This window comes from Amblyraja radiata, chromosome 22 (genome assembly GCF_010909765.2).
Source record: "Amblyraja radiata isolate CabotCenter1 chromosome 22, sAmbRad1.1.pri, whole genome shotgun sequence".
Lineage (NCBI taxonomy): Eukaryota > Metazoa > Chordata > Chondrichthyes > Rajiformes > Rajidae > Amblyraja > Amblyraja radiata.
In genome coordinates, this window is record NC_045977.1 from 38,630,415 (window position 1) to 38,656,128 (window position 25,714).

The 25,714-nt window shown below is 44.3% G+C and overlaps 1 protein-coding gene across 2 annotated transcripts in view; it reads right to left on the reverse strand.

The window, feature by feature from the left end:
• Positions 1-25,714, reverse strand: part of rnf216 (ring finger protein 216) — a 120,724-nt gene that overhangs the window by 91,463 nt on the left and 3,547 nt on the right. The window contains exons 2-6 of one of the 2 annotated variants that reach the window (XM_033041104.1): positions 12,076-12,169; positions 8,308-8,423; positions 5,680-5,804; positions 4,008-4,625; positions 279-355 (exon numbers count right to left, since the gene is read on the reverse strand). In XM_033041104.1, coding sequence (XP_032896995.1) covers positions 279-355; positions 4,008-4,625; positions 5,680-5,804; positions 8,308-8,374 — 887 coding nt within the window. In that variant the 5' untranslated portion in view covers positions 8,375-8,423; positions 12,076-12,169. The remainder of the gene's footprint in view (positions 1-278; positions 356-4,007; positions 4,626-5,679; positions 5,805-8,307; positions 8,424-12,075; positions 12,170-25,714) is intronic. The other variant, XM_033041105.1, reaches the window with a different exon arrangement.

Genomic DNA, 25,714 nt, shown 5'->3' on the forward strand with positions numbered 1-25,714 from the left:
ATTAAACGCAGTTGCAGAAACTTCCCATCCTTCTCACGACTGAGTTTTGGACAAGCAACATTGCTGATAAATTATTACTCTGCAATAACAGTTTTCTAGTTTTGCAGTTTGTTATTCTTTGTACCATGCATTGTTGATTCTATTTTCAACTCATTTGAAATGTTTCAGGGGGTGAGCTACCAGAACAGAAACAGGACTGACTAAAAATGCAGTGCCACAATTCCTCATTGCCCATTAATCAAAAAGCTAAATTAAATAAACAACAATGATGTGCTTACACATTTAAATCCCAGATTTCATGTGTTGTAATCAGCTCTTCAACAAATTGTTCTTCTATTTCAGGAAACAAATTCACCTGCATGAAAAATTCAAGTTCAATGAAAATTATATTTTGATTTAAAAAAAGTCAAAATAAAGGCAATTGTGAAGAATGTATCTGCCTCCGAAACAAACAGCTGTTATTGCTTATTAGTTCAATTTAGTTTATTGTCACATGTACTGGGGTACAGGGAAAAGCAATCCAGTCAGCGGAAAGACAATACATGTTTACAATCGAGCCATTTACAGTGTATAGCTACATAATAAGGGAATAACGTTTAGTGCAAGGAAAAGCCAGCAAAGTCCGAGCAACGATAGTCTGAGGGTCGCCAGTGAGGTAGATAGTTCCCTGGTTGTGGTAGGTTTATCACAGAATAGAGAATTGCTGTTGTGACGTACTGCCCTGGCGCTGAGGCTTTTGTATGGGCTACTTACACTACGTTTATGCAGTCATTTTAATTTTAGTTTTAGTCACAGCATGAAAACAAGCCCTTTGTTCAGGCTGACCATCGATCACCCTTACACTAGTTCTCTATTATCCCGCTTCGTATCCGACACACAAATTACAGAAGCCAATTAACCAACAGAGATGATGCCTGATTGGTTGAGTTACTCCAGCACTTTGTGTCTATCAACCTATAAACCTGTACGTCTTTGGAATGTGGGAGGAAACCAGAGCACCTGGAGAAACATAGAAACATAGAATATAGGTGCAGGAGTAGGCCATTCGGCCCTTCGAGCCCACCGCCATTCAATATGATCATGGCTGATCATCCAACTCAGTATCCTGTACCTGCCTTCTCTCCATACCCCCTGATCCCTTTAGCCACAAGGGCCACATCTAACTCCCTCTTAAATATAGCCAATGAACTGGCCTCAACTACCTTCTGTGGCAGAGAATTCCAGAGATTCACCACTCTCTGTGTGAAAAATGTTTTCCTCATCTCGTCCCTAAAAGATTTCCCCCTTATCCTTAAACTGTGACCCCTTGTTCTGGACTTCCCCAACATCGGGAACAATCTTCCTGCATCTAGCCTGTCCAACCCCTTAAGAATTTTGTAAGTTTCTATAAGATCCCCCCTCAATCTTCTAAATTCTGGAGAGTACAAACCGAGTCTTCCAGTCTTTCTTCATATGAAAGTCCTGACATCCCAGGAATCAGTCTGGTGAACCTTCTCTGTACTCCCTCTATGGCAAGAATGTCGTTCCTCAGATTAGCAGACCAAAACTGTCCAGGTGTGGTCTCACCAAGACCCTGTACAACTGCAGTAGAAGCTCCCTGCTCCTATACTCAAATCCTTTTGCTATGAATGCTAACCCAGGCTAAGAAAACCCAGGCTATCACAGGGAGAACGTACAGACTCCGCACAGACAGCACCGGTAGTCAGAATCAAACCTGGGTCTCTGGCACTGTGGAGCAGTAACTCCGCTGCTGTACTACCCTAAGTAGATAATGGGAAGAATAAAACAGATTCAGGTGGGTTTAGTGTAAAAATGGTGCTTAAAGGTCAGTATTGGACCTAAGGACATCATCTGTGCTCTCTCACTCTCCCTCTCTGACTCCAATAAGAAATAGTTAAAATCCATCCTCAACAATATTCAGCAAACACCATCATTGCGAAGATTCTGCTTTGACAGCACTGCTGAAGTGCTTGTACATATGATGCAGATTTCAAGTTTCTGCTTGCATTGCAAGTTTGGCGTGTTGTGCCCACAGCTGCAGTTGTGCCTAACGGAAAGCAGGAGAGTAACTAGGCAGAACCACCATTAATCTAATGTAAACATAGAAAATAGAACTGTACAGCACAGGAGCAGGCCCTCTGGCCCACAAATGTCTGTGCCAAACAGGATGCCAAGATCAACTCTTCTCTGCCCGCAGATAATCCATATCCCTGCACATCCCTGCGCCTATCCAAGGTCTCAAACGCCACTATCGTATCTGCCTCCACCACCACCCCCAGCAGTGTGTTCCAGGTACTCAATAGACAATAGACAATAGGTGCAGGAGTAGGCCATTCAATGTGATCATAGCTGATCATCCCCAATCAGTACCCCGTTCCTGCCTTCTCCCCATATCCCCTGACTCCGCTATTTTTAAGAGCCCTATCTAGCTCTCTCTTGAAAGCATCCAGAGAACCTGCCTCCACCGCTCTCTGAGGCTCTTTACAACCTCTTTAAAAAAAACCTGCCCTGCATATCCTTTAAACTGCTCCTCTCACCTTACAGCTATGCTCTCTAGTATTTGATATTTCCATTCTGGGAAAGTGGTCTAACTACCTATGCCTCTCAAATGTTATATACTTCCACCAGGACTCCCCTCAAACCTCCAACATTTCAAAGAAAACAATCCGGCTGTCCAACCTCTTCTTGTTGCTAATGCCCACTAATTCAAGCATCTTTCTGATAAATCTCCTCTGCATCCTCTCCAAAGCTCCCTCATCCTTCCTGTACTGGGGTGACCGGAACTGCACACGATGCTTGAAATGCAGCCTAACCAAAGTCCTATACAGCCGCATGACTTCCTAAAGGGCCTGCCCCACTTAGGCGACTTTTTCGGCGACAGTCACCGTCGTGGCGTGACGGCGAGAAACCGACCCCCTACGACCGGCTGCCACCAAGTTGACGTCGAGCTACGACAAGCTACGTCAACCGGCATCCCAATTCGTCGCGACACGACGTTTTTTATGTTTCTTATAGAAACTTACAAAATTCTTAAGGGGTTGGACAGGCTAGATGCAGGAAGATTGTTCCCGATGTTGGGGAAGTCCAGAACTAGGGGTCACAGTTTAAGGATAAGAGGGAAGTCTTTTAGGACCGAGATGAGAAAATCATTTTTTACACAGAGAGTGGTGAATCTGTGGAATTCTCTGCCACAGTAGGTAGTAGAGGCCAGTTCATTGGCTATATTTAAGAGAGAGTTAGATGTGGCCCTTGTGGCTAAAGGGATCAGGGGGTATGGAGAGAAGGCAGAGATGGGATACTGAGTTGGATGATCAGCCATGATCATATCGAATGGCGGTGCAGGCTCGAAGGGCCGAATGGCCTACTCTTGCACCTATTTTCTATGTTTTTATGTTTCTATGTCAACGCACGACAGCCTCTACGACCGTCAACGCAACCAAAGTCGCCCTACATCGGCCCACGACAAGGTTCGACCCTGACGGCGTCATCTGAAGACAGGTGGAGCGGTGGACTTTTTTTCCAAATTACGCTACACGACTTCTCGTGACGCCGATACTGTCGACGGTTGACGTTGCATGACGTGGGCTGCCGGCACTTGAATTCACCGAAGTCAGCACCCGGCAACAGCCAACGTCAGATGGCGACAACCTACGACAGCACCTGCACCAGGAGAAGTCATGCAACGCCAAGCTAACTGTCGCCGAGAGGTTTTGAACATTTCAAAACCAAGCGGTGACAAGAAAAAGGCCACGACACTTGAGGCAACAGCTCACGACAATACAGGCGTCACGCCGCTTCACCCCGCCACCATGTGGCAACATTGCCCCGACCAATGAAATCAAGCGTAAGTTATACCTTCTTTATCACGCCATCTATTTGTATTGTCGTTTTCAGGAAGTTCTGGAATTGGACCCCAAGATCCCTTGCGAATTATTAGGTAAGAATTTAAATGCTCGGCAAAATGCACTAAACTGGAAAAGATTCCTTAACAAATGGCAAGAACTTACTGTTTCTTTCACAAGTGACTGTAAGAGTTCACTGGTTTCGTCAGCAGCTTCCTCAAGGTTTTCCAGGTCCATTATCATATTATCTAACAAATCTTCCCCCTGCTGTTCCTGCACGATTTGATCGTTGTCAATTGGCTGAATCTCTTCTCTGAAAGCTTCCTGTGCAACGTCGGGCTGCGGCGGTACAGGGTCTTGCTCTGGCGCCACATTCGCTTGTGCTTCTTCCCGCTCCACTGTCTTTGCCGCTGAACAAAGTGGAACGTTTAGTAGTTCTACCTCATTTGTTCGCCCAGCTGGAGGCTCACTGGGACCAGCAACCGCTCCAGGGTCCACCCAATTTTGTTCCTCATTCCTCTGCTCAAGTTGGTGCTCGGCAGCAGGGGCAGCCTCCACGTCTATGGGAGGCTGAGGGTGGACCTCTTCTGGTCTGACCCGAGCTCCAACAACATCTGACACAAGTTGGTTTCGATTATGTTGAGTCACGATGATACAGCTCCTCTCCTCTCCAAAGTTTCCATTCGCTCCCTGGTTTTCCCTTGGTTGATCTCCCTGTTGGATATTTTGCCATTCTGATGCAGGCCGGATGATGATAGGAGGTCGCATTTGTCTCTCTGGTGGCTGAAAGGGATATGACAGGTGAGCACCAGTTAATGACAAGTGCACGAATGATAACAGCAAAACTTTGGAAAATAAGGAGTAACATTGTTGTTGGGATAGCCCCAAATGGGCAACATTAACCATTGCTTAACGACAGGGCCAGCAGAGTGGTGCAGCGGGTAGAGCTGTTGCCTCACACCACCAGAAATCCGGGTTCGATCCTGACCTCGGGTGCTGTCTATGTGGAGTTTGCACATTCTCCTTGTGACCACGTGGGTTTCCTCCCGGTGCTCTGGTTTCCTCCCACATCCCAAGGGCATGCGGGTTTGCAGGCTAATTGGTCTGTAAACTGCCCACTTGTAAGACTTTTGTCTACATTTACTATTATAGTTTCCTAACTTGGTGTCATCTGGAAAAATGAATACGCAATTCTATTTTCATTTTTACATCTATGTCTTTGGCAAGTATGGTTAAATACTTAGGAGCCGGAAAAATTCCTTGGGGAACACCATTTGAATACTTCATCTCATCTTAAATAATGCTTATGCAACTCTCATTATTTTTTTATGTGGCATGTTAGCTCAAGGAACTTTGCAGAGGTTTTCGACAAAAAAAAAGACACAAGTGCTGGAGTAACTCAGCGGGTCAGGCAGCACTCTGGAGAACATGGATAGGTGACGTTTTGAGTAGAGACCCTTTTTCAGACTGGGTACCTGAAATTCTGGTTGGGTCCAAACTGGGAGGCCTGGAAACAGAGCTGGAAGCCACGTGGCACAAGATGGCGTCACAGGCATAAACACGAGTGGCTATGGCAGTGAGTCTGGTTCAGAACAATTGTTGGAGAGCAGGAATCAGTCTGAAGAAGGGTTCCAGCCCAAAACGTCAGCAATCCATGTTCTCCAGAGATGCTGTGTGACCCACTGAGTCACTGCAGCACTTTGTGCCTTTCATTTTTACATAAACCAGCACCTGCAGTTCCTTTTCTCTAGGGCTTATTTTCTACCATAGTTTGCAAGAAGGCACAAAATCTCGAAATCTGATCCCCATCGGCAAGAGGCAGCAAAAAGCACAATACCTCAATTAGTACAACATCTTGGTCTTCTGTCATTTCGATCTTAATGGGCACAACTGGTGGATCGTCATCCGAGTCAGAATCATCGGAGATGGTGATGACTGGTGTGCTGCGAGAGTCCCTCCATACTGTCACAGAAAGTGAAAAACAATTTCAGTTTAGTTTAGAGATACAGCGTGGAAACAGGCCATTCGGCCCACCGATTCTGTGCTGACCAGCGATCACCCAGGAAACAATTTGTCTCAGAAGGATTTAGTGTTTAAGAAGGAACTGTAGATGTTGGAAAATCGAAGGTAGACAAAAATGCTGGAGAAACTCAGCGGGTGCAGCAGCATCTATGGAGCAAAACGTCACCTATTCCTTCGCTCCATAGATGCTGCCTAACACGCTGATTTTCTCTGGCATTTTTGTCGACCCGTGAAACAAAATCTCTTTCAAAACATTTATCATGCGTTTGTTTGAAGCACTCCTAAAGAGTTTCCCCACAGGTAGCGTATAGACCAGGTGTGGGCTTGATCAATTTGTTGAGGAAAGGAACAAAATGAAAAATAACCAGATGCTGAAAAACTAAACTAAACTAAAACAGATATTGTCAGCATTTCGAACACTACTTTAGACTGAAAAACAGAATGTTTCAGGTTGATAATATCTCTCCCTAAATAGTGCCTAACCTGATATTTCCAATAGTTTGCACTTTTTATTTGAATGAAACAACTCGGAAATGTATGGTATATCAGCGTAACATTAACAACGTAGAGATACAGACGAAACTGATGTAAGAAACTGAAGTTACCATGGCTGAGGCCTGGAGCAAAGCTGGTGAGGACAGTGGGCTGACTTTGTATACATACATAGCATATTAATACAACCTTATATTCAAACTAAAACTCATGCATCTGATAGTTACGGCGGGTTTCCTTTCCAAGAATGGATGTGCACCTTTCACCTGTCGAATGGTTTAAAAATATAAGCAAATATCATCCAAATTTAATCCATTTTATTGAATTTACCAGCTGTCACATCTTTTTTTTTGTTCCCTCCATAGAAAGGCTGATGAAAAGCTAACAAACGGAACATGCTGTTCTCTACCATATGGCAGGACCCACTGCCAGCTCTAGAGAAATTCATCATATTCATAGTTTGTTACTTCTTCAATGCACACTGGTTCCCGCAGAATGCTTGTGTAGTCCATCTTCGTTATTACAGGCTTCTCGATAACGGATTTCGGTTTTGGCGAACAAAATCTGTTGCCACCCAGGCATCCTTCACCACGAGCCGTAGGGAGCAAAGGACTGTGTTTGTTGTTCCACGGAGTGATCCCCCCGGTGGCTGGAGCAAATCTTGCCACAGCCTGCGTTTAAATATTATGTATAAGGTAGACATAAATATTATGTAGTTTGCGCCCTTTCCTGTTTATTATGTGTCTTGTTTAGTGTATATTTATTGGCCGTTTTTCCAATACTGTACATATGTAGTTTAGTTTACTAGAGAGATACAGCGCAGAAACAAGCCTTACGGCCCTCCGAGTGGGCGACAACCAGCGATCACCCTGTATACTAGCACTATCCTACACACCAAGGACAACTTACAATTTTTACCAAATCCAATTAACCTCCAAACCTGTACGTCTTTTGGGAAGTAGGAGGAAACCGGAGCAGCCGGAGAAAACCCAGGCAGTCACGGGAGAACGTTAAAACTCCGTACAGATAGCACCCGTAGTCAGGATTGAACCCAGGTCTCTGGTGCTGTACGGCAGTGTAGGATCTACTGAATCCCATGACAGAAAGCAATGAACAAACGATACTTAGCTGAACCAGACACCTTGTGTCACGTTTATTCCAGAAGCCCCACTACCTACATTCTCACCAATCATAACCCGTGTGAAGATGAGGCCAATTAGTGCGTCTGACCTTGTTGATATTGAGCTTGTGTCTGGACCTTCACGTGAGGCTGCTGGCGAGTCGCCAGCGGTAACAGGCTGTATACAAAACCAACGTGGGTGTGTAGGCGCCACAGCAGCAACTCAACCGCCACACCACCCTATTTACCTCATTAATAACCGACCTCATCTCTTACCATCGTGGGGCTGGCCAGCCTCGGAGTGTGGGGAGCGGTGGTGGCGCTTTGCTGCGGCCCGACTCCGGAGCTCGGAGGCTCCAGCCGCAGGCCCGGTGGACAGGAACATCGGGAGCTCGCGGGTCCCTAGCGGAGACCGCTTTTCGGAGCTCCCGCAGCGGCAGCTTCTCCCGCCCGAGTTGCGGGGTTGAAGGCGACCCGGAGCGGGGCCTGACATCGCCCGGCGTGGCTTTAACGGCCACGGGACTTGCCAGCACCCGCCGGGGGCTTTGACATCGAGAGAAGAATGGAGAGCAGGGGAGAGACAAGACTTTGCCTTCCATCACAGTGAGGAGGAGATTCACTGTGATAGGTGTTTGTGTAAATTGTGTTGGTGTGTGTCTTGGTTCTTTTCCTGTTGTATGACTGCAGAAACCAACTTTTGTTTGAACTTCATTTGAGGTTCAAATGACAATAAACGGAATTGTATTGTAATTGCACTTTATCTTCATTTTGCATAAACTGATGAAAACAGAAGACAAAATGGTAACAATGCTATCCAATGGAGGTACTTACCACTGTGGGAATTTCCCTGAAACATGGAGACATTGATGACCTCCTCCTCCACTACTCGTTCAGCCATCGCCACCACACACTGAACCCAAATGTTGTCCCCCAGATATTTCACATACCTGAAGCAGTATCAAAAGAATAAAAAAATTAGCACGTTACCAATGTAATAACAGACTGATGTTTCATTATGGTGCCATATCAAATAATAATTACAAGTCACATCAAGGGACTTACAAGTTCAAATGTGACCATACCTTACCGTATCCGGCCTTTATACTACTTGAGACCCGCAGTAATGTTACTGCCTTCTCAATTGGCCTTGCAAGTCACCGTTTTCTCATTATCAATGGTATTTTAAAGGTTTCAAAGGTCTTTTATTGTCACGTGTACCAATTACGATACAGTGATGTGCGAAATACCACACAGCCAAACGAAAAAAAAAAAATGGACACACAACTACATAAAAGTTAACATAAACATCCATCACAGTGGATTCCCCACATTCTTCACTGTGATGGAAGGCGTAAAAAACGTCCAATCTTCTTCCTCTTAATTCTCCCGCGGTCGGGGCACTTGAACATCCTTCGTGGCGACCGAAGCTACCGTGTCGGGGCAATCGAAGCTTCTGTGGCTTGGAGTTCCAGAGACCGTGAGCTCCGTGATGTTAAGTCCCGCAAGCACCTGCGGTTGGAGCTCCGAGGTCGATCCTGGGCAAAGGGATCGCGGGCTACGCGATGTTAAAGTCCCGTACGCTCCCCGCGGTGGAGCTCTCAAACGTCGTTCTCCAGCAAAGGCCGCCAACTCCTAGATGTTAGGCCGCAATATAACAAGTGGACAAAATCAGAGGAACCTTGAGCTTCTGAGGACTGGTGGCTAAATTGGGAAAGTGGCTGAGAATCTATTGCTAGGCTCTTGTCTATAAATATGTGCATAAAACCAGCAAACAATCCTAGGTCACTATTAAATCATCCACTTGTTCATTTTAAAGAGCCAAGAATACTACTTAAAAACTCAGCATTTCCAATTTAAACCTGATAGACGTTTATAAAATTGTGAGAGCCATTGATAGGGTAGACAATTAGATTCGCTTTCCCAGGGTGGAAATGGCAAATACCAGCGGGCATAAATTTCAAGTGAGAGGGCAAATAGTCTAAAGGAGATGTGCAGGGCAATTTTGTTTTGATGCAGTGAGAGGTAGATGCCTGGAACATGCCACCATGGCAGGTGGGGGACGTTTTTACTATACGATGGAGTCCGAGTGGCTTTGAATAGGCCCTTCAGTCCAACTCATCCATGACCATGTTAACCTGGTCCAATTTTCCTGCTTTTGACCCGTGTTTCCTGAAGGCTTCCCGACGGGCCACTGCTGTGGACTGGGGACTCGGCCGGAGTCTCGATGCCTCCCGATTGGCCGGGTAGAAGCCCGGGTCGGGGCCCGGACGGGGTCTCGCGGGTAGAAGCCCGGGTCAGGTGAGGCGGCCGGCGGAGCCCACGGCTGGGGCTCGGGTCGGCATCACGGAGGCGTGAAATGGGGCGTCGACACCGGTGAGGCCTCAGCGGCGGCAGCAGTGGAGCCTCGCGACAATGGGGTCTCGACTGTTGGTGAAGCCTCCCTTCGGCAGCGGTGCCTCGCGGGTCGACCCGTGGTCGATGGTCGATGAGAGCGTGGAGGACCACCATGAGGGGGGAGTGGAAGGACAATGGAGGACCCGGTGTGAGGGAACTGTTGGGGGCGAAAGACAACAAAATGGGAAGCCGGCGTGCTTTGTAACTTTGTCAGCGCTGTAGGTGGCCGCTATTTGTATACATTGCGTATGCAAGCAAAGAATGTCACTGTGCCTAGTCACATGTGACAATAAAGTATTCCTATGTTTCTCTCAACCTGTCCTATCTATTCAACTGTCAAATGTCTTTTAAATGTTATTATTGTACCTGTCTTAACTATTTCCCCTAGCAATTGCTTCGATGTATCCACAAACCTCCGAATGAAAAAGATGCCCATCAGGCTCCTATTGAATATTTCCCCTCTCACCTTAAACCTACACCCTCTAGATCTTCCACCAGTTTTCTACCCTGGGTAATAGTCTGTGCATTCACACTATCTGCTCCCCTCATGATCTTACACACTTGTATTAATATCACTTGCAACAATTGAGGAATTCCTGATGACACACGATCTTTGATATCCATCAAATGTGGCTGAAATCTCAGACTTCTTTCCAATGCAGCCAATACCCATATGCGTACGAGGCTATTTTTCTACTTGATGGCACAACTCTGGTAAAATGCCAAAGACACCATCTGGGCTCTGGCATCGGTTCTAAATCAGGAAGATGCTTTCACCTTTGGCAGAAGAACTTGAACCCTTTGCAAGCAGATGAGGAAAGACAAAATCACTTGCTACAATGCAGTATGTAACAGAAAGGCACATCTATGGTGGCGGCTGTACTCTTAAGACAATGGGTCCTAATCCCTCTCGTAAATGATTTTTCAGCCGGGGCACAACTTCTTTCCACATAGCGCCTCACACGAAGCCATTGAATGGATTCACAATTGCAATCCAGAGTCTTATCCTGCTGCTGAACCATACCCAAGAGAACATAAAACTACATTGCTCCTATTTACGTTCAATTTGTTAGTTCTATACACTGTTAGAGAAGGTGCAGTTGTGGAACTCGGCAAGTGAAGGGGGAAGCAAATTGCGACATAGTGAAGCTTTCTCGATTACAGTTGCACTAAATAGTTTTCCAAACAATTCACATTAGCAAAGAGAATGGGAAACGTATCCACGTAGTCACAATGTTTTCAATAGAATATCAAAATTTGGGCACAAAAAATTGTGTTCATAAACAGGCGAGATGGAGATTTCCTGCATGTACCTGACAAACATGCTGCAGAAAGTGTTTAGATGGTGCTGATCAATGGGATGATTGAATCTACAAGCTTTGGCATTGCAATTGAGGAGATGCAAATGCTGTAGCCGGGAACATTTTTATCAACGTAGCCTCTCTATAGAGAAATCATAATCACCATCACTCGTGCAAGGCCAAGCAAGTTGCAGTCAGTGCAACTTCGGTTTAAACCAGCATCTGCAGTTCCTTCTTATGGGCCTGTCCCACTTAGGCAATTTTTTAGGCGACTGCCAGCGACTAGGACAATGCAATTCACTGAAGTCAGCACCGGCGACAACCTACAACCTACGTTAACCTGGCGACAACTTACGACATCACCTACGACAGCCCAAATTGTAGCCACTGTCGCTGAAAGTTTTTCAACATGTTGAAAATTTTTCGGCAGTCGCCTGTAGTCACCTAAAATATCACCCAAGTGGGACGGGCCCATTACACATTTACATAAACAACCAATTTCAACAATACTTTATGGATGGCTAAGCATTTTTGAGACAATTTGAAGATAAGCTAAGGCATTACACAAATGTGAGGTAAACAGTTTTGAATAAGTTCACCTCTTCAAATTTTCCATATTCAAGGGAATACCATCCTCGTATACAAAATCTTTCTTCAATATTTAACCAGTTATGCCCTAATAATAATGCGATTTGAACAGTGGGGAATTTTAAATAAGTATACCCTCATCCAAATGCAATGGTGGCCTTCAAGATTTGCAAAATGGGCATGTAGGTAGTAATGTTGCTTTCTCTCCACAACTTGGGAGGCAATGAAAATAACATCCTCAGTTGATAAGCTTGCTCTTGAAAAAACAGTCTCCAAACCTTATCCTCTCTAATTAAACACAGAAATAATTACTCACCGAACACTGGATTAATTTCTATAAAAGCAGTCCATTGATTGTGGGTTGATAAAAGTAGAAAATGTTGAAATATTCAACAGATCAGGCGTCAATTCTGTGGGGGGAAAAAACTAGCATCAATATTCCAGCTTAACAAGCTTTCACCAGAACTGCAAGGTCATTGATCAAATGGGACAAATTAGCAAAAACAAAATCATTGAGGATTGATTGTCCATTAGTTTTGAGGACACATACCACTTGGCTATAGTTTCGACATCACAAATATGATGCAATGAAATGTTATCTTATTCGGTGAATGGAAGTTAACAGTAATCTTCCTTGACTATAAGGAATAGAATGCTTTGAACATCCCAATGCAAGATTTGTGTAAGGTATGCAAAATGTAGCAATGGGAGGTATTTTCAAAACCTTAAAAAACACCGACTTCGTATTTGAATGTCTGAAGAAGGGTCTCGACCTGAAACGTCACCCATTCCTTCTCTCCAGAGAAGCTACCTGTCCCGCTGAGCTACTCCAGCATTTAGTGTCTATTCGTATTTGATAGAAGTGTGTTTATTACTGAAACAAAAACCTGCCCTCCATCGCATACATTAAAAAAGTCATTTATCCCAGCTCTGTTAAGCACAAAACTTCCAATCATCCTATTTTGAAAAGGAAAATAGTAAAAGGCAGCAGATGTGCAGGCCACTTCATGATACAAAAATGATTATGGCATTCAAATCCATTCGCAGACTCATCTATCACTTAAAGAATAAAGTTCCAATTCTTCAAAAGAGTTCTTCCTGCATTCTCCGCTTGAAGTTACTCAGTTCAATGAATGCACTGAACAGGCCGGCATATTTACGGAAACACTGGTTCTCAGATTTTCATATTACTTGCATCTTCATATGTACAAACATACAATTGCAGAAAATGAATTAACAGAGTCAATTAAATGAAACATTAAATCTTTTCATTGAATCAATTCATTGTATCCATTAGCTTAACTTGTACAAACACCACCATTAAGTGGTGAATATATTTTGGTAGCAAAGGTTGTTTGCAAATGTTCAGTGCATGCAATATGTTTGGTCCGAAATATAAACTAAATAAACTAGAACACATTAAAAAAGGTTGAAAAATGAAATTCCAGAAATCTGCTAAAATAATTTGTATCAACGTCATTTTGCCCAAAATCTCCTTCATGGGTTCAGTGTAAAAACCTCATAGCCCTGTCCAACAGTGCGAGTTCATTCCAAGAGCTCTCCCGAGTTTAAAAAAAAATCAAACTCGTGGTAAGCACGGAGAATGAACGTAGCGGGTACATCGGATCTCGGGGACGTCTCTTAGCGCTAACGGCAGGTACTCGGGAAGACTCGCTAACGGCAGGTAAGCATGGGAAGACTCGTGAAGATTTTTCAACATGATGAAAAATGTCCACGAGAGCCCCGAGTACAGACGAGTGGCCATTACCGTGAATCTTCGAGTTCGAATCAGGGCAAACTCGGGAGAGCTCTTGGAATGAACTCGTACCGTGGGACAGGGGTTTTAACCCGATGTTGTCCCTGTGAAGCACTTTTTAACATTTTACTCAACTACAATATGTAGTACAGATTTCTTATGTACTTAAGAACTCAGTTGAAAAAAAAACCCTGTTAAAAGTGTTACACAGCGACAGAGGATGCATATTCCATTTCTCATCACTTCTTTCAATCCGTGCAAATACTTTCAAGCTAAAGAACTCCTTAATTAAGTGACACTTTATGGTTGCAAAGTATATTCCTACAAATTTCAGAACAATAAAAGCTAACGCTTTACATGTCATGAACCATGTAAGTTAAGAGCCGAGGTTTGGACCATTGCTAATTGCTTCAAATGCAGAAAACAAAAAACTGATTTCACCTCGGCCAGAAACAGTGCGGAGAGAGGATTTCATTACTTCAGTTTGAACTCCCGTCTGCTTTAATGGAGGAACGGAAAACATATCCTATAATTTATTATTCTTGCAGCATTGCATCAATCCCAAACTCATTCTTCTGTTTATTCTCTCCCTGCAATCTAATCTCACTGTACCATTCCCACGCCACAATCTTGCATCAAACCAAAATCTATTGCAGTGCCCAAGGCTCTCCTCCGAATCCTTTAACAAGCCTAAAAGAATGTAACAGCACCATGTCCTTCGTCATATCCCTGCACAAAATTGGAATTGTCCTGTATTTTGCAGTTTCCAATATTTATTCATATTTTCTTCCAAACTTGCAAAGCACAGCCACGCCCTTTGGCAAAACAGTCAATGACCCAGTACATTTGTGTGAAGAAAATTCAACCTCTTCAGTCACTTGCCTTGCGATAATGATACATTTTAAGTGGTTGATTCTTTTATACACTTGTACCAAAAGCACGAGAAAGAATTTAGAAGAAATTTATCACCAAAAAGAACATTAAGAATCAGAACCGTGTAACCTAACCTGAGCTCAACGGGATATAACTGTGAGCGTCAGACTTGGCTTATACTTCGAAACACTTGGGTTCACTCAAGGCCGGGTAAGTACAAGAAAACATCAGCCTGTGCCAATCTGGTTAGGTATTTTACACAGGTCAGTTTGACTTGGAGTGGATGGCAACTGCGTACAATGGAAAACTCACCAGTAAGTATGGGAAGGTGATTTTCTAAGGTCAATTTCAACTTTGACATGAAAACAACAATGCAGATGGGAGTATTGGTGGGCACTAGAAGCTCATTCTCATGCTTCTGTTTAAAGTTAGTCTTGATATCAGTGAGCGAAAGTCAGCGAGGGAGGAGGCAATGAACTTCGTCCAGCTAATGTACAATATTTGGCAAAGGATTTTGTGTGCATCTGCCGGTGTCTCTTTCAAATTTACCTTTTGTAATGGAATACTAGTAGGGTTAAACATACTGACGGCTAAAATTGAGTTGTCAGCTAACACAGTGTGTTTCACCCTTACTTTACACCTTGGTGCTACAATCAGGCAGGGATATACAGCACAGGGATGGGCAGTGAATGATGCCAAGACATTTCTAACCATCAGCTTCCTTTAAGTGTCATGACCAGATGTGGCATCGTCATTGAGGTGGGAGGGTAGTGGATAAAGGACTTCAACCCTGACATGGGTTCTTCAATGTGGGCAGCACAGTGACGCAGCAGTAGAGCTGCTGCCTTACAGCACCTAGGTCGCTGGTTCGATCCCGACTGCAGGTGCTGCCTGTACAGAGTTTGTACATTCCCCCCGTGACTGCGTGGGTTTTCTCTGGGTGCTCTGGTTTCCTACCACAGTACAAAGACATACAGGTTTGTAGGTAACCTGGCTTCGGTAAAAATTGTAAATTGGTCCTCGTGTGTAGGATAGTGTTAGTGCACGGGATGATCTCAGTTCGGAGCGGACTTGGTGGGCCAAAGGCCCTGTTTCTCTAAAAACGAAACTGTTTGGAGTTGGAGTATCTTTTTCAGGAGTTACTGGCAAGTGTAATTTGACTTTTCACAATCCTCTGGGTGGAATTAGATATGGGGAAAAAATATCAATTATGCCTTTATGGATCGAGTTTCAAGTGGATGGATCGGATTTTAACTTTAGACTCAAACGGTTCTTCATCAAAAATGTAGATCTCCCTGCCTGAATGTTTGAAGCAAAAGCAATTATAGATATTTAAGCAAAGGTTTGATGCAGGTCTGTGGTTGAAAGATCACAAGGAATCTGAAGATTAAGGTGTGATGGGGGAGGTGAAGGGGTTGAAGAAGTCAGGAACTCACTGCTTGAAAAGGTGGAGGAATCCAGAAACCTAAGGATAAACACTTGATGAGCTAGATATGTTTTCAACATGTCTTTGTGGCATTTCTTCTAATCCAACTATGGATCTCCAATCTTGGGAAAGCAGGGAGCACAATGTTTGTTTGGGAATCTGGATCTGTAAACCATGTCCAGTTCATAAGGAATTGGTGGACAAGAACCTATGGTCAGCATTAATTACAGAGGCTTCAGCATGGTTGCCGTCATTAATGGTGCAAACAGGCCCACATGATGCAAAGGAATTTCTTGGGTGCCAAGGAAGTAGGTAAACGTAGATCCTTCCAATCTTGACCCTCGTGGCCATGTTGGTAAATCAAGCATTCATAGGTAGAGATGATGATTTCCCTGTAGTGAGAGGTCGGTCTCTTCTTCCTTTGCTCACAATCAGCATGTACTTCATTTTGTGAGTCTCTCACTCAACATTAGCATTTTGAGAAATGAGGCTACAAAGATAACTGGCAGCTTGATTGTGCATTAATGCCACATTGTGGTGGATCGACCTGATGGAACATCTTAATCGTGTTAATGTGAAGCAAGAACCTTGTGCTACGGAATCACACACACACACACACACACAAGACGAATGGAGATCTGAAGGTTAATCAGCTCAGACACACAAGGACGGCATTGTCGTCAGTATACCAAAAATCCATTATGGATGCTTCGGAGATTCAATGCAAAAACAATGAAGAATAAGGAGCTATCCTTAATGAAGGGCCTATATTCATGCTAACGTCTAAAGTCACTCCTGAAACTTAAGGGCCTGTCCCACTTGGCAATTTTTTCGGCGACTGCCAGCGTCATATCAGTGTCGCCAAAAGATTTTGAACATTTCAAAATCCAGCAGCGACAAAAAATGTTGCGACACTTGAAAAAACACCGCGCGTCGATATGTCATCATGTCCCGTCACTGCCGCATCACGCCACAAATTTTTCGGTGACCTGATCAGTCGATGATGCCAGCAGTCGCCGAAAAAAAAATTGCCAAGTGGGACAAGCATTTTAAGCCTGTTATAAAGGCTGATAATTTAGTGGTGAATCAAGCAAATGATACACCAGGCTTTCTTCCAGACAGGACCTTAGACAAAAGCAACAATTTCCACCTCGGGCAAGTGCAAGAGATCACAACCCATCACTTCAAGAATAACAAGCAACAGCCCCACAATTAGCCCAAAAGATTTTTTCCTGACTTCAAATGAAAAAATTTCAGATCTGCTGATCAGCTTCATTGAAAACGATAGTGGTTTTATTCACAATCCAATTATATATTCATAACTATAATGAAGGATTCCGAGAAGCAGGTAAAGCTCAAATTCTCAATGTCAGCTATGTTGAAGTAATTCTTCTTTGGAACCCAACAAAAATTTCTAAATTTCCTGCAACACCTACACAGCATTCCACCATTACAACTCAAGATAGACAGGGTTGTGTTTTTGAAGGTTGCACGGCATAGGATGGCCCACACAGAATAACTCCTATGCTATAAAGTAATAAAAAGGAACTGCAGGTGCTGGATAACTATGCTCTTTCTTTTCCTTGCTCTTTAAATAAGCATTGCCATTATTAACAGATCTGGCGATAATCTAGGAGGAGTTGATAAGATGTTTAAATGGGTGGAGTTAGGAAGTCAGAGCAGACTACCAATTATCTGCCTACAATAACATGTAGCTACTCAATAACTTTTTATTTCAAAATTATACTTCATTCAGAATGAAAAATATATTCAATGCACAAACTCTTCATATATTCTCAGTGTCTATACATTCAATAGTGTCATACTCAGTCGTGTGCACACCTATCCTTCAGGAAACCACCCTCGCCGCTCATGTGGTCCCCTGGGGTGATATCCCTTCCCTTGTTTGAGGGACCCCAGACTATAGTCCTCCCCCCCACAGAGCCTTGGCATTGGATGCACCAAGCTTCAGTGCGTCCCTCAGCGCACGCTCCTGCAGTCTGGAGCTGGCCAACTGGCAACATTCCCCGACAGGCATCTCGTTCTGCTGGGACACCAACAAGTATCTTTCACCGCCAAATTGATGGTCGTCCAGCACCGCTTGAAGCCCGTGTATAAATCTGTCCCTGGGAATAGCCCGTAAGTCAGCAAGTCCTGTTATGGAGCTGTAATAAATGTGCTTAAATTTGTTCAGATTAAAACATGACATAATGGGTGTTTGGGCTTTAAGCAACGGATATCTTCTACTTGGATTTTTTTTTTTAAGAAGGAACTGCAGATGCTGGAAAATCGAAGGTACACAAAAAAGCTGGAGAAACTCAACGGGTGCAGCAGCATCTATGGAGCGAAGGAAATAGGCAACGTTTCGGGCCAAAACCCTTCTTCAGACTGATGTAGGGTGGAGGGGAGATGGGGGGGGGGTGCGGGGAGAAGAAAGGAAAAAGGAAGATGAGGAGCCCGAGGGCTGAGTGAGAACTGAGAAGGGGAGAAGACAGCAAGGGCTACCGGAAATTGGAGGATTCAATGTTTATGCCACTAGGGTGCAGACTGCCCAAGCGGAATATGAGGTGCCGCTCCTCCAATTTCCAGTGGTGCTCACTCTGGCTATGGAGGAGGCCCAGGACGGAGAGGTCGGATTCGGAATGGGGAGTTGAAGCGCTGAGCCACAGGGAGATCAGGTTGGTTAATGCGGACCGAGCGGAGGTGTTCGGCGAAACGATCGCCAAGCCTACGCTTGGTCTCTGCATATGTATATTAATAGTGTTCAACACTGTATGCAAAAAAATAATTTCACGGTACCTGTGACAATAAAGAGCCATTGGCCGTTTGTATGAAATTGCCAGCTGCTGCAGGTATCTTCTGCCAAGTGTTAACTCAGTATGCAGCAGCATCTGAATGGCTGAGTTAAATGCTCTGCATAAACCATATGTTGCCGTTGGCTGGCCTTTACTTTTATCTAAATATATTGGCATAGGGCCACATTTCCAACATGCAAACTTTTCGGGATACAATCAGTTCTGAGGAATGGGACCCACCCTGTTGTAACTGGGGAGGACTTGTACAAAAAGATCGGAATAATAATAATAATATTATAATAATAATAATAATACATTTTATTTATGGGCGCCTTTCAAGAGTCTCAAGGACACCTTACAAAAATTTAGCAGGTAGAGGAAAAACATGTAAGGGGAATGAAATAAATAGTAGAGACATGACTAGTACACAAAGTAAAGACAGAATTCAATACAAAACACAATATGAGGCAATTAATGCACAGATGAAAAGGGAGGGGGACGTGGGGCTAAGGATAGGCAGAGGTGAAGAGATGGGTCTTGAGGCGGGACTGGAAGATGGTGAGGGACACAGAATTGCGGATCAGTTGGGGGAGGGAGTTCCAGAGCCTTGGAGCTGCCCTGGAAAAGGCTCTGTCCCCAAAACTGCGGAGGTTGGACTTGTGGATGGAGAGGAGACCGGCTGATGTGGATCTGAGGGACCGTGAGGGTTGGTAGGGGGAGAGGAGGTCAGTGAGATATGGGGGGGCCAGATGGTGGAGGGATTTGTAGGTGAGGATCAGGATTTTGTAGTTGATCCGGTGCCAGTGAAGTTGTTTGAGGACTGGAGTGAAGGAGGTTTTAATGACATGGCGGATGTGAGGCTCAAGGGAGAGGGCGGAATCAAAGATCATGCCAAGGTTGCGGGCCTGGGGAGATGGGGAGACAGTGGTGCCGTCGATGGTGAGAGTGGGGTTATTGATTTTACTGAGTGTGGCTTTGGAGCCTATGAGGAGGAATTCTGTCTTATCGCTGTTGAGTTTGAGGAAATTATGTTGCATCCAGGTTTTTATAGCTGACAAACAGGAGTTGATATGGGAGGGGGGGGGGTTGTGGGGGGATTTGGTGCCGAGGTAGATCTGGGTGTCATCAGCGTAACAGTGGAAGTCCAGGTTGAAGTGGCGGAGTATCTGACCAAGGGGGAGGATGTAGATGATGAAGAGGAGGGGGCCGAGTACGGAGCCTTGGGGAACGCCTTGAGTGACTGCTGGCTGTAGCAGAGGTGTGGTTGTGGAGAGAGATGAAGTGGGATCTGTTGGAAAGGTAGGAACGGAGCCAGCTGAGTGCAGAGCCTTCAATGCCGAGGTCTTTGAGTCTGGTGAGCAGGATGTTATGGTTCACTGTATCGAAGGCTGCGCTCACGTCGAGGAGGATGAGGATGTTGAGGGAACCAGTGTCAGCAGAGGTGAGGAGGTCGTTGAGGACTTTGAGGAGAGCAGCTTCTGTGCTATGGAGGGGGCGAAAGCCAGATTGGAGGGGTTCAAGTAGGTTATACGCAAGGAGGTGGGAATGAAGTTGCGACGCAACGATACGCTCCAGGGTTTTTGAAAGAAAGGGGAGGTTTGAGATTGGGCGGTAGTTAATGAGAGAGGAGGGATCAAGACCAGGTTTCTTTAAGATTGGTGTAACAGCAGCAGTTTTGAAAGCGGAGGGGACAATTCCTTGGGACAATGAGGAGTTGAAGAGATTAGTGAGGTAGGGGCAGAGAACGGGGAGGCAGGACTTCAACAGGGGAGTGGGGAGAGGGTCGAGGGAGCAGGTAGTGGGTTTGGAAGAGCTGATGAGTTTGGAGATTGCAATAGGGGTGACCAGGTCAAACTGGGAGAGGAAGCAGTGTGGAGGAGGGGTAAGGAGGTCAGTGGAGATGTTGAAAGGAGGGGCCTTGGTAGGTGGTGGAGTAGATGCTGGGGAGTCGGGTACAGGGGATAAAGATTGATAGATTTACCTTTCTTGTACATCAGTGGAGCTGCACACTAAATCTCGTTGCACTGACGTGCAATGACATTAAAAGATATTATTATTATTATTATTATTATTATTAGATTGTGCTGATTTTATCAGCGAAAAAGTGATGAATGGACATGGTGGGGCAAAGAGGCCTGACTGTAAACATGCTTGGAGGGGCAAGTAGGATAGGCGAGCTGAGTTTTCACTGATACCCACGTAACACTGACATAATCATAATAACAAAAACTTGATTCAAGGATACAGGTCCGTGCATTAAATATTGGAGATATTTTAAGTGTCTGGGAACTACAGGGAAGGAAGGAGAAGAAAAGGCTGGTGGCAGTGAACAAAGAGAATGCCACAGTATTCCACATCATATTGCCAGAGAGAGATGTCACAGAGAATTCAAACTAGTTAAAATTAAGAAACAGTAGATGCGATTCAACTGGAATACAGTGTTCAATTCTGGTCAACACATTACAGTAAGCATGCAAACCCTTTCCAGCAAGACTTGAGAAAATAATTATTCCTGGAATGAGGGACTAGTTACAAGGATTTGAGAGGCTGGGTGTGTTTTCTTTAGAGGAGATGTCTGAGGGGAGATAGACAATACGTGCAGGAGTAGGCCATTCGGCCCTTCGAGCCAGCCACCGCCATTCACTGTGTTCATGGCTGATCATCCACTGTGTTCATGGCTGATCATCCACTGATCAGTACCCTGTTCCTGCCTTCTCCCCATATCCCTCGACTCCGCAATCTTTAAGAGCTCTATCTAACTCTCTCTTGAAAGCATCCATAGAATCGGCCTCCACTGCCTTCTGAGGCAGAGAATTCCACAGATTTACAACTCTGGGTGATAAAGTTTTACCTCGTCTCCGTTCTAAATGGCCAAAATAAATATATAAAATGAGCAGGTATTAGGCCGAGTGGATAGCGGGAAGCTATTCACCTTGATGGAAGGATCACGGACTAAAGGCCGCAAGTATAAAACAAAGGGGAAGAGAATTAAGAGAAAGATACAGAAGTGAGATTGTCAGGACCCATTGTGAGGGAGGGAACTGAATAAGTATATGGTGAAGAAAAATATTGTAACGGTATAGAGAAGAGTTGGTTCATAACTACACTACACTTATACACTGTACACTAAAGACTACATTTATTAAACTTTAAACTTGAAGGGTACAAGATGGTGCTGGAAACATGGCAACTTGTGTACTATCTTAGTGTAATCTACTATCCTTACAGTCTTGTATTCAAGTATGATTGTGCCTATGTATACAAAGATTTTTACAGAAGATTTTACCATGCAAAAAAGAATTTCACTGTACCTAGGTACATGTGACAATAAAATGTAGCAATCTTTCTGTTGTCTAGCATTAATCACCCCTCAGAAGAGATCAAAGGCCTGTTCCTACAATCTCTTTTGTACGTAGAAGGGAACTGCAGATGCTGGTTTAAACTGAAGATGGACACAAAAAAGTTGAAGTAACTCAGCCGGTCAGACAGCATCCTTGGAGAAAAGAAATAGGTGACGTTTCGAGTCGAGATCCTTCTTCGGACTGAGAGTCAGGGAAAGGGAAACGAGAGATATAGGTGAAAGAGATGGATATAGAACAAATGAATTAAAGATATGCAAAAAATGTAACGAGGATAAAGGAAACAGGTCATTGTTAGCAGTGGGCTAGGTGAAAATGAGTTACAGACAATGAGACTCAACAAGACAACTTTGAAGCGAGTACAACTGGGTGGGAGAGTGATGGAAAGACAGGGGATGCAAGGGTTAAGGGCCTGTCCCATTGCAGCGACCTAATTCATGAGTTTAGAAGAGTTTGCCCTCGACACATATTCGCAGCATGGTCGACACGAGGTCCTAGGAGGTCCAAGGTCTTTGTAACTCTCCTTCATACTCGAGAGTAGTCCCCGCGTACTCGAGGACTCAGCTAGGTCGCGCCGTTTTTTTCAACATGCTGAAAAATGCCCCCGAATAAAATAAGGTCGTAGGTTTAGTCAAGGTAGGTTGTAATGCTATCATAGGTAATCGAAGGTAATCGAAGGTAGTCGAAGGTTAAGCTCGTTGAGAAAAAAAAATTAAGTAAACCGACCGGTAATGTTAAATGCCCGCTAAACTTTACTAAAAGTTGTCTGGCTTCTTAAAAGTGTCTCCACTCCTTCTCCCCCCTTCTCTCCCCCCCCCCCCCCCCCCTCGCGTTCTCTAAAGGACTTAACGTAACTGTGCCAGGTGTGTGTGTGTGTGTGTGTGTGTGTGTGTGTGTGTGTGTGTGTGTGTGTGTGTGTGTGTGTGTGCGCGCGCGCGCGTGTGTGTGTGTGCGTGCAGACGGTCGATCCGGCTCGCGGTTTCATCGCTCACGATCGATCCAGCTCGAGGTTTTTCAGGTGAGTGCCCTCGAGCTTGACAGTCGCATAAAAGTCGCGTTAGTGGGACAGGCCCTTTACTTTTGTATGTTTGATTTACTCCACTGATAATAGAGAACAAGTTTGTCTGCCCATTGTTGGGATTGTTACAAAACTATTAGAGATTCACAACCAAAACGTCTCAATAAATAGGCAGTGACTCAATGGTGTTTCTAGTTTTAAAATATTAGCCATTGTGAAGCACGTCAACTAGGTGGTGGATACATATGTGTTTGTACACAGTTGCAAGAACATTAAAAATACGATTTCTGAGAACGAATGGACAATTCTGTGTTATGTTGTGAACGTCTGGCTTGATTTAGAGACGAGTTTCAGAATGTCCCAATGCAATACTCCCAAAGCAATACTGCAGCAATGCTGGTGCTCTGTTTATTATCAGATGAATAAATCAATCCATACAAAAGTGATTTTAGGAGCAGTCCCTAATCTTTACTTTACTTTAGAGATACAGCGTGGAAACAGACCCTTCGGCCTACCGAGTCCAGTGATTACAGGGTGAGCTGTTTTAAATATCTGGGAGTCCACATCTCTGAGGATATGACATGGACATCACACGCCTCAGCACTTGTGAGTAAGGCAAGGCAGCGCCTTTACCACCTCAGGCAATTGTGGAAATTCAGAGTGTCTCCGAGGATCCTCCAGTGCTTCTACTCAGCGGCTGTGGAAAGCATCTTGTCCGGAAATATTACCATCTGATTTGGGAATTGCTCTGCCCAGGACAAAAAGGCTCTGCAGAGGAGTAGTGCATTCGGCCAAACGCACTATGGGAACTTCACTCGCCCCCCCTTCAGGAACTATACATCAGGAGGTGCAACTCCAGAGCTAATAAAATCATGGGAGACCCCTTCCACCCCTGCAACGGACTGTTCCAGCTGCTACAGTCCAGCAAACGCCTCCATTGCCATGCTGTGAGAACGGAGAGGTTGAGAAGGAGTTTCTTCCCAGAGGCCATTAGGACTGTAAACTCCTATCTCACCAGAGACTAACTTTTACTGTACCACTCTACTGCTTTTTTTTTAAAAGTGCTGTTTTTTTCCCTTTTTCCTTCCACCCACAATATTTAATATGTAAAATAATATGTGATACTGTTCCATTCTGTTTGTAGTTTGTTTGGTTGTTTGTTTGTTTTTGCACAAAGTCCGCGAGCATTGCCACTTTTCATTTCACTGCACATCTCGTATGTGTATGTGACGAATAAACTTGACTTGACTTACTCCCTACACTAGAATTATCATACACACTAGGAACAATTTTACAGAAGCCGATTAACTTAAAAACCTGAACATCTAAGACTGTGGGAGAAAACCCTCGCGCTTACAGGGAAAACTTACAAATACCGTACAGACTGCACTGCGCAGCCTGAAGAAGGGTCTTGACCCGAAATGTCACCCATTCCTTCTCTCCAGAGATGCTGCCTGCCACGCTGAGTTACTCCAGCATTTTGTGTCTACCTTCAATTTAAACCAGCATCAGCAGTTCTTTCCTACACCCCGCAGTCATGATTGAACCCAGCTCTGTCGCTGCACCACTGGGCTGCCCCTGTTGATCTGCTGAGTAACTCCAGCACTTTGTATCTTCAGATGCATACAAGTACTGGGAACAGAAAGAGCATAACTATACTGAGGTTAAGAAACAAGTTGCCTCCAGAGAAGAATCCTAGTCTGGATTTTAAACAAAGAATGTCTGAACTATATTCAATCTAAATGGTTGTCTCATGCCAAGAATACAATAACTGTACAGTTCACAGCTCTTGATCCCAGGTGGGAGGATTATAATACAATAGCAGAAACTAAAACTATTGAATCAATAGTTTTAGTTTCTATACACAATTCAAATGATATGGTTGTGACACTGACTACTATTGTATTACAATAGTATTGATTGTCCACTTGCTTCGAGCCAGTCACAATCTCATTATATTACAGGACACATGCTGGCACGGAACTCATCCGAAACACAGGATTTCCAATGTTCACAACAGCCCTAGATGAATTAAGGATCAACTTAAATTATGGAATGCACTACAAAAAAGCTGCAGGCAAGACCAATAAAGTTGGGGAAAGGTAACATATACTTTTATTCGCTTAGGAAGGATGCTGGTTTAAACCGAAGATAGACACAAAAAGCTGGAGTGACTCAGCAGGGCATGCAGCATCTCTGAAGAGATATAGACGGTGATGTAGAGAGATAAAGAACAATGAATGAAAGATATGCAAAAAAGTAACAATGATAAAGGAAGCAGGCCATTGTTAGCTGTTTGTTGGGCGAAAACCAGAAGCTGGTGTGACTTGTGGGGGGGGAGTTTAGAGATATTTGAAGTTAAGAGAATTTTTATTCCTCGAGGTATTTTGCCCAGGTCAGTACACGCTCTCATAATTTTGGGGAAAAACGTAAACTATATTAATACGTTACACATTTTTAGAAAATGTCTAAATCATTCCATAACACAATGTCCACGAGATATTTCACTGTATTTTTTCATCCACAATACATATCCTTCAAGGAACCGCAACTGACGGAAGCAATCCAGGTCACCAGTTTGCTTCATAGCTTTGGTGCAGAGACACGCAAAGGTGACGGGTCCCGAGAGGCGGCTATAAGTGAGGGCTAGAGGTGCCTCGGGTGGCTGTGAGGAAGGATCAAGATTGTTGGTAGGTACACAAAATTGCTGGGGAAACTCAGCGGGTGC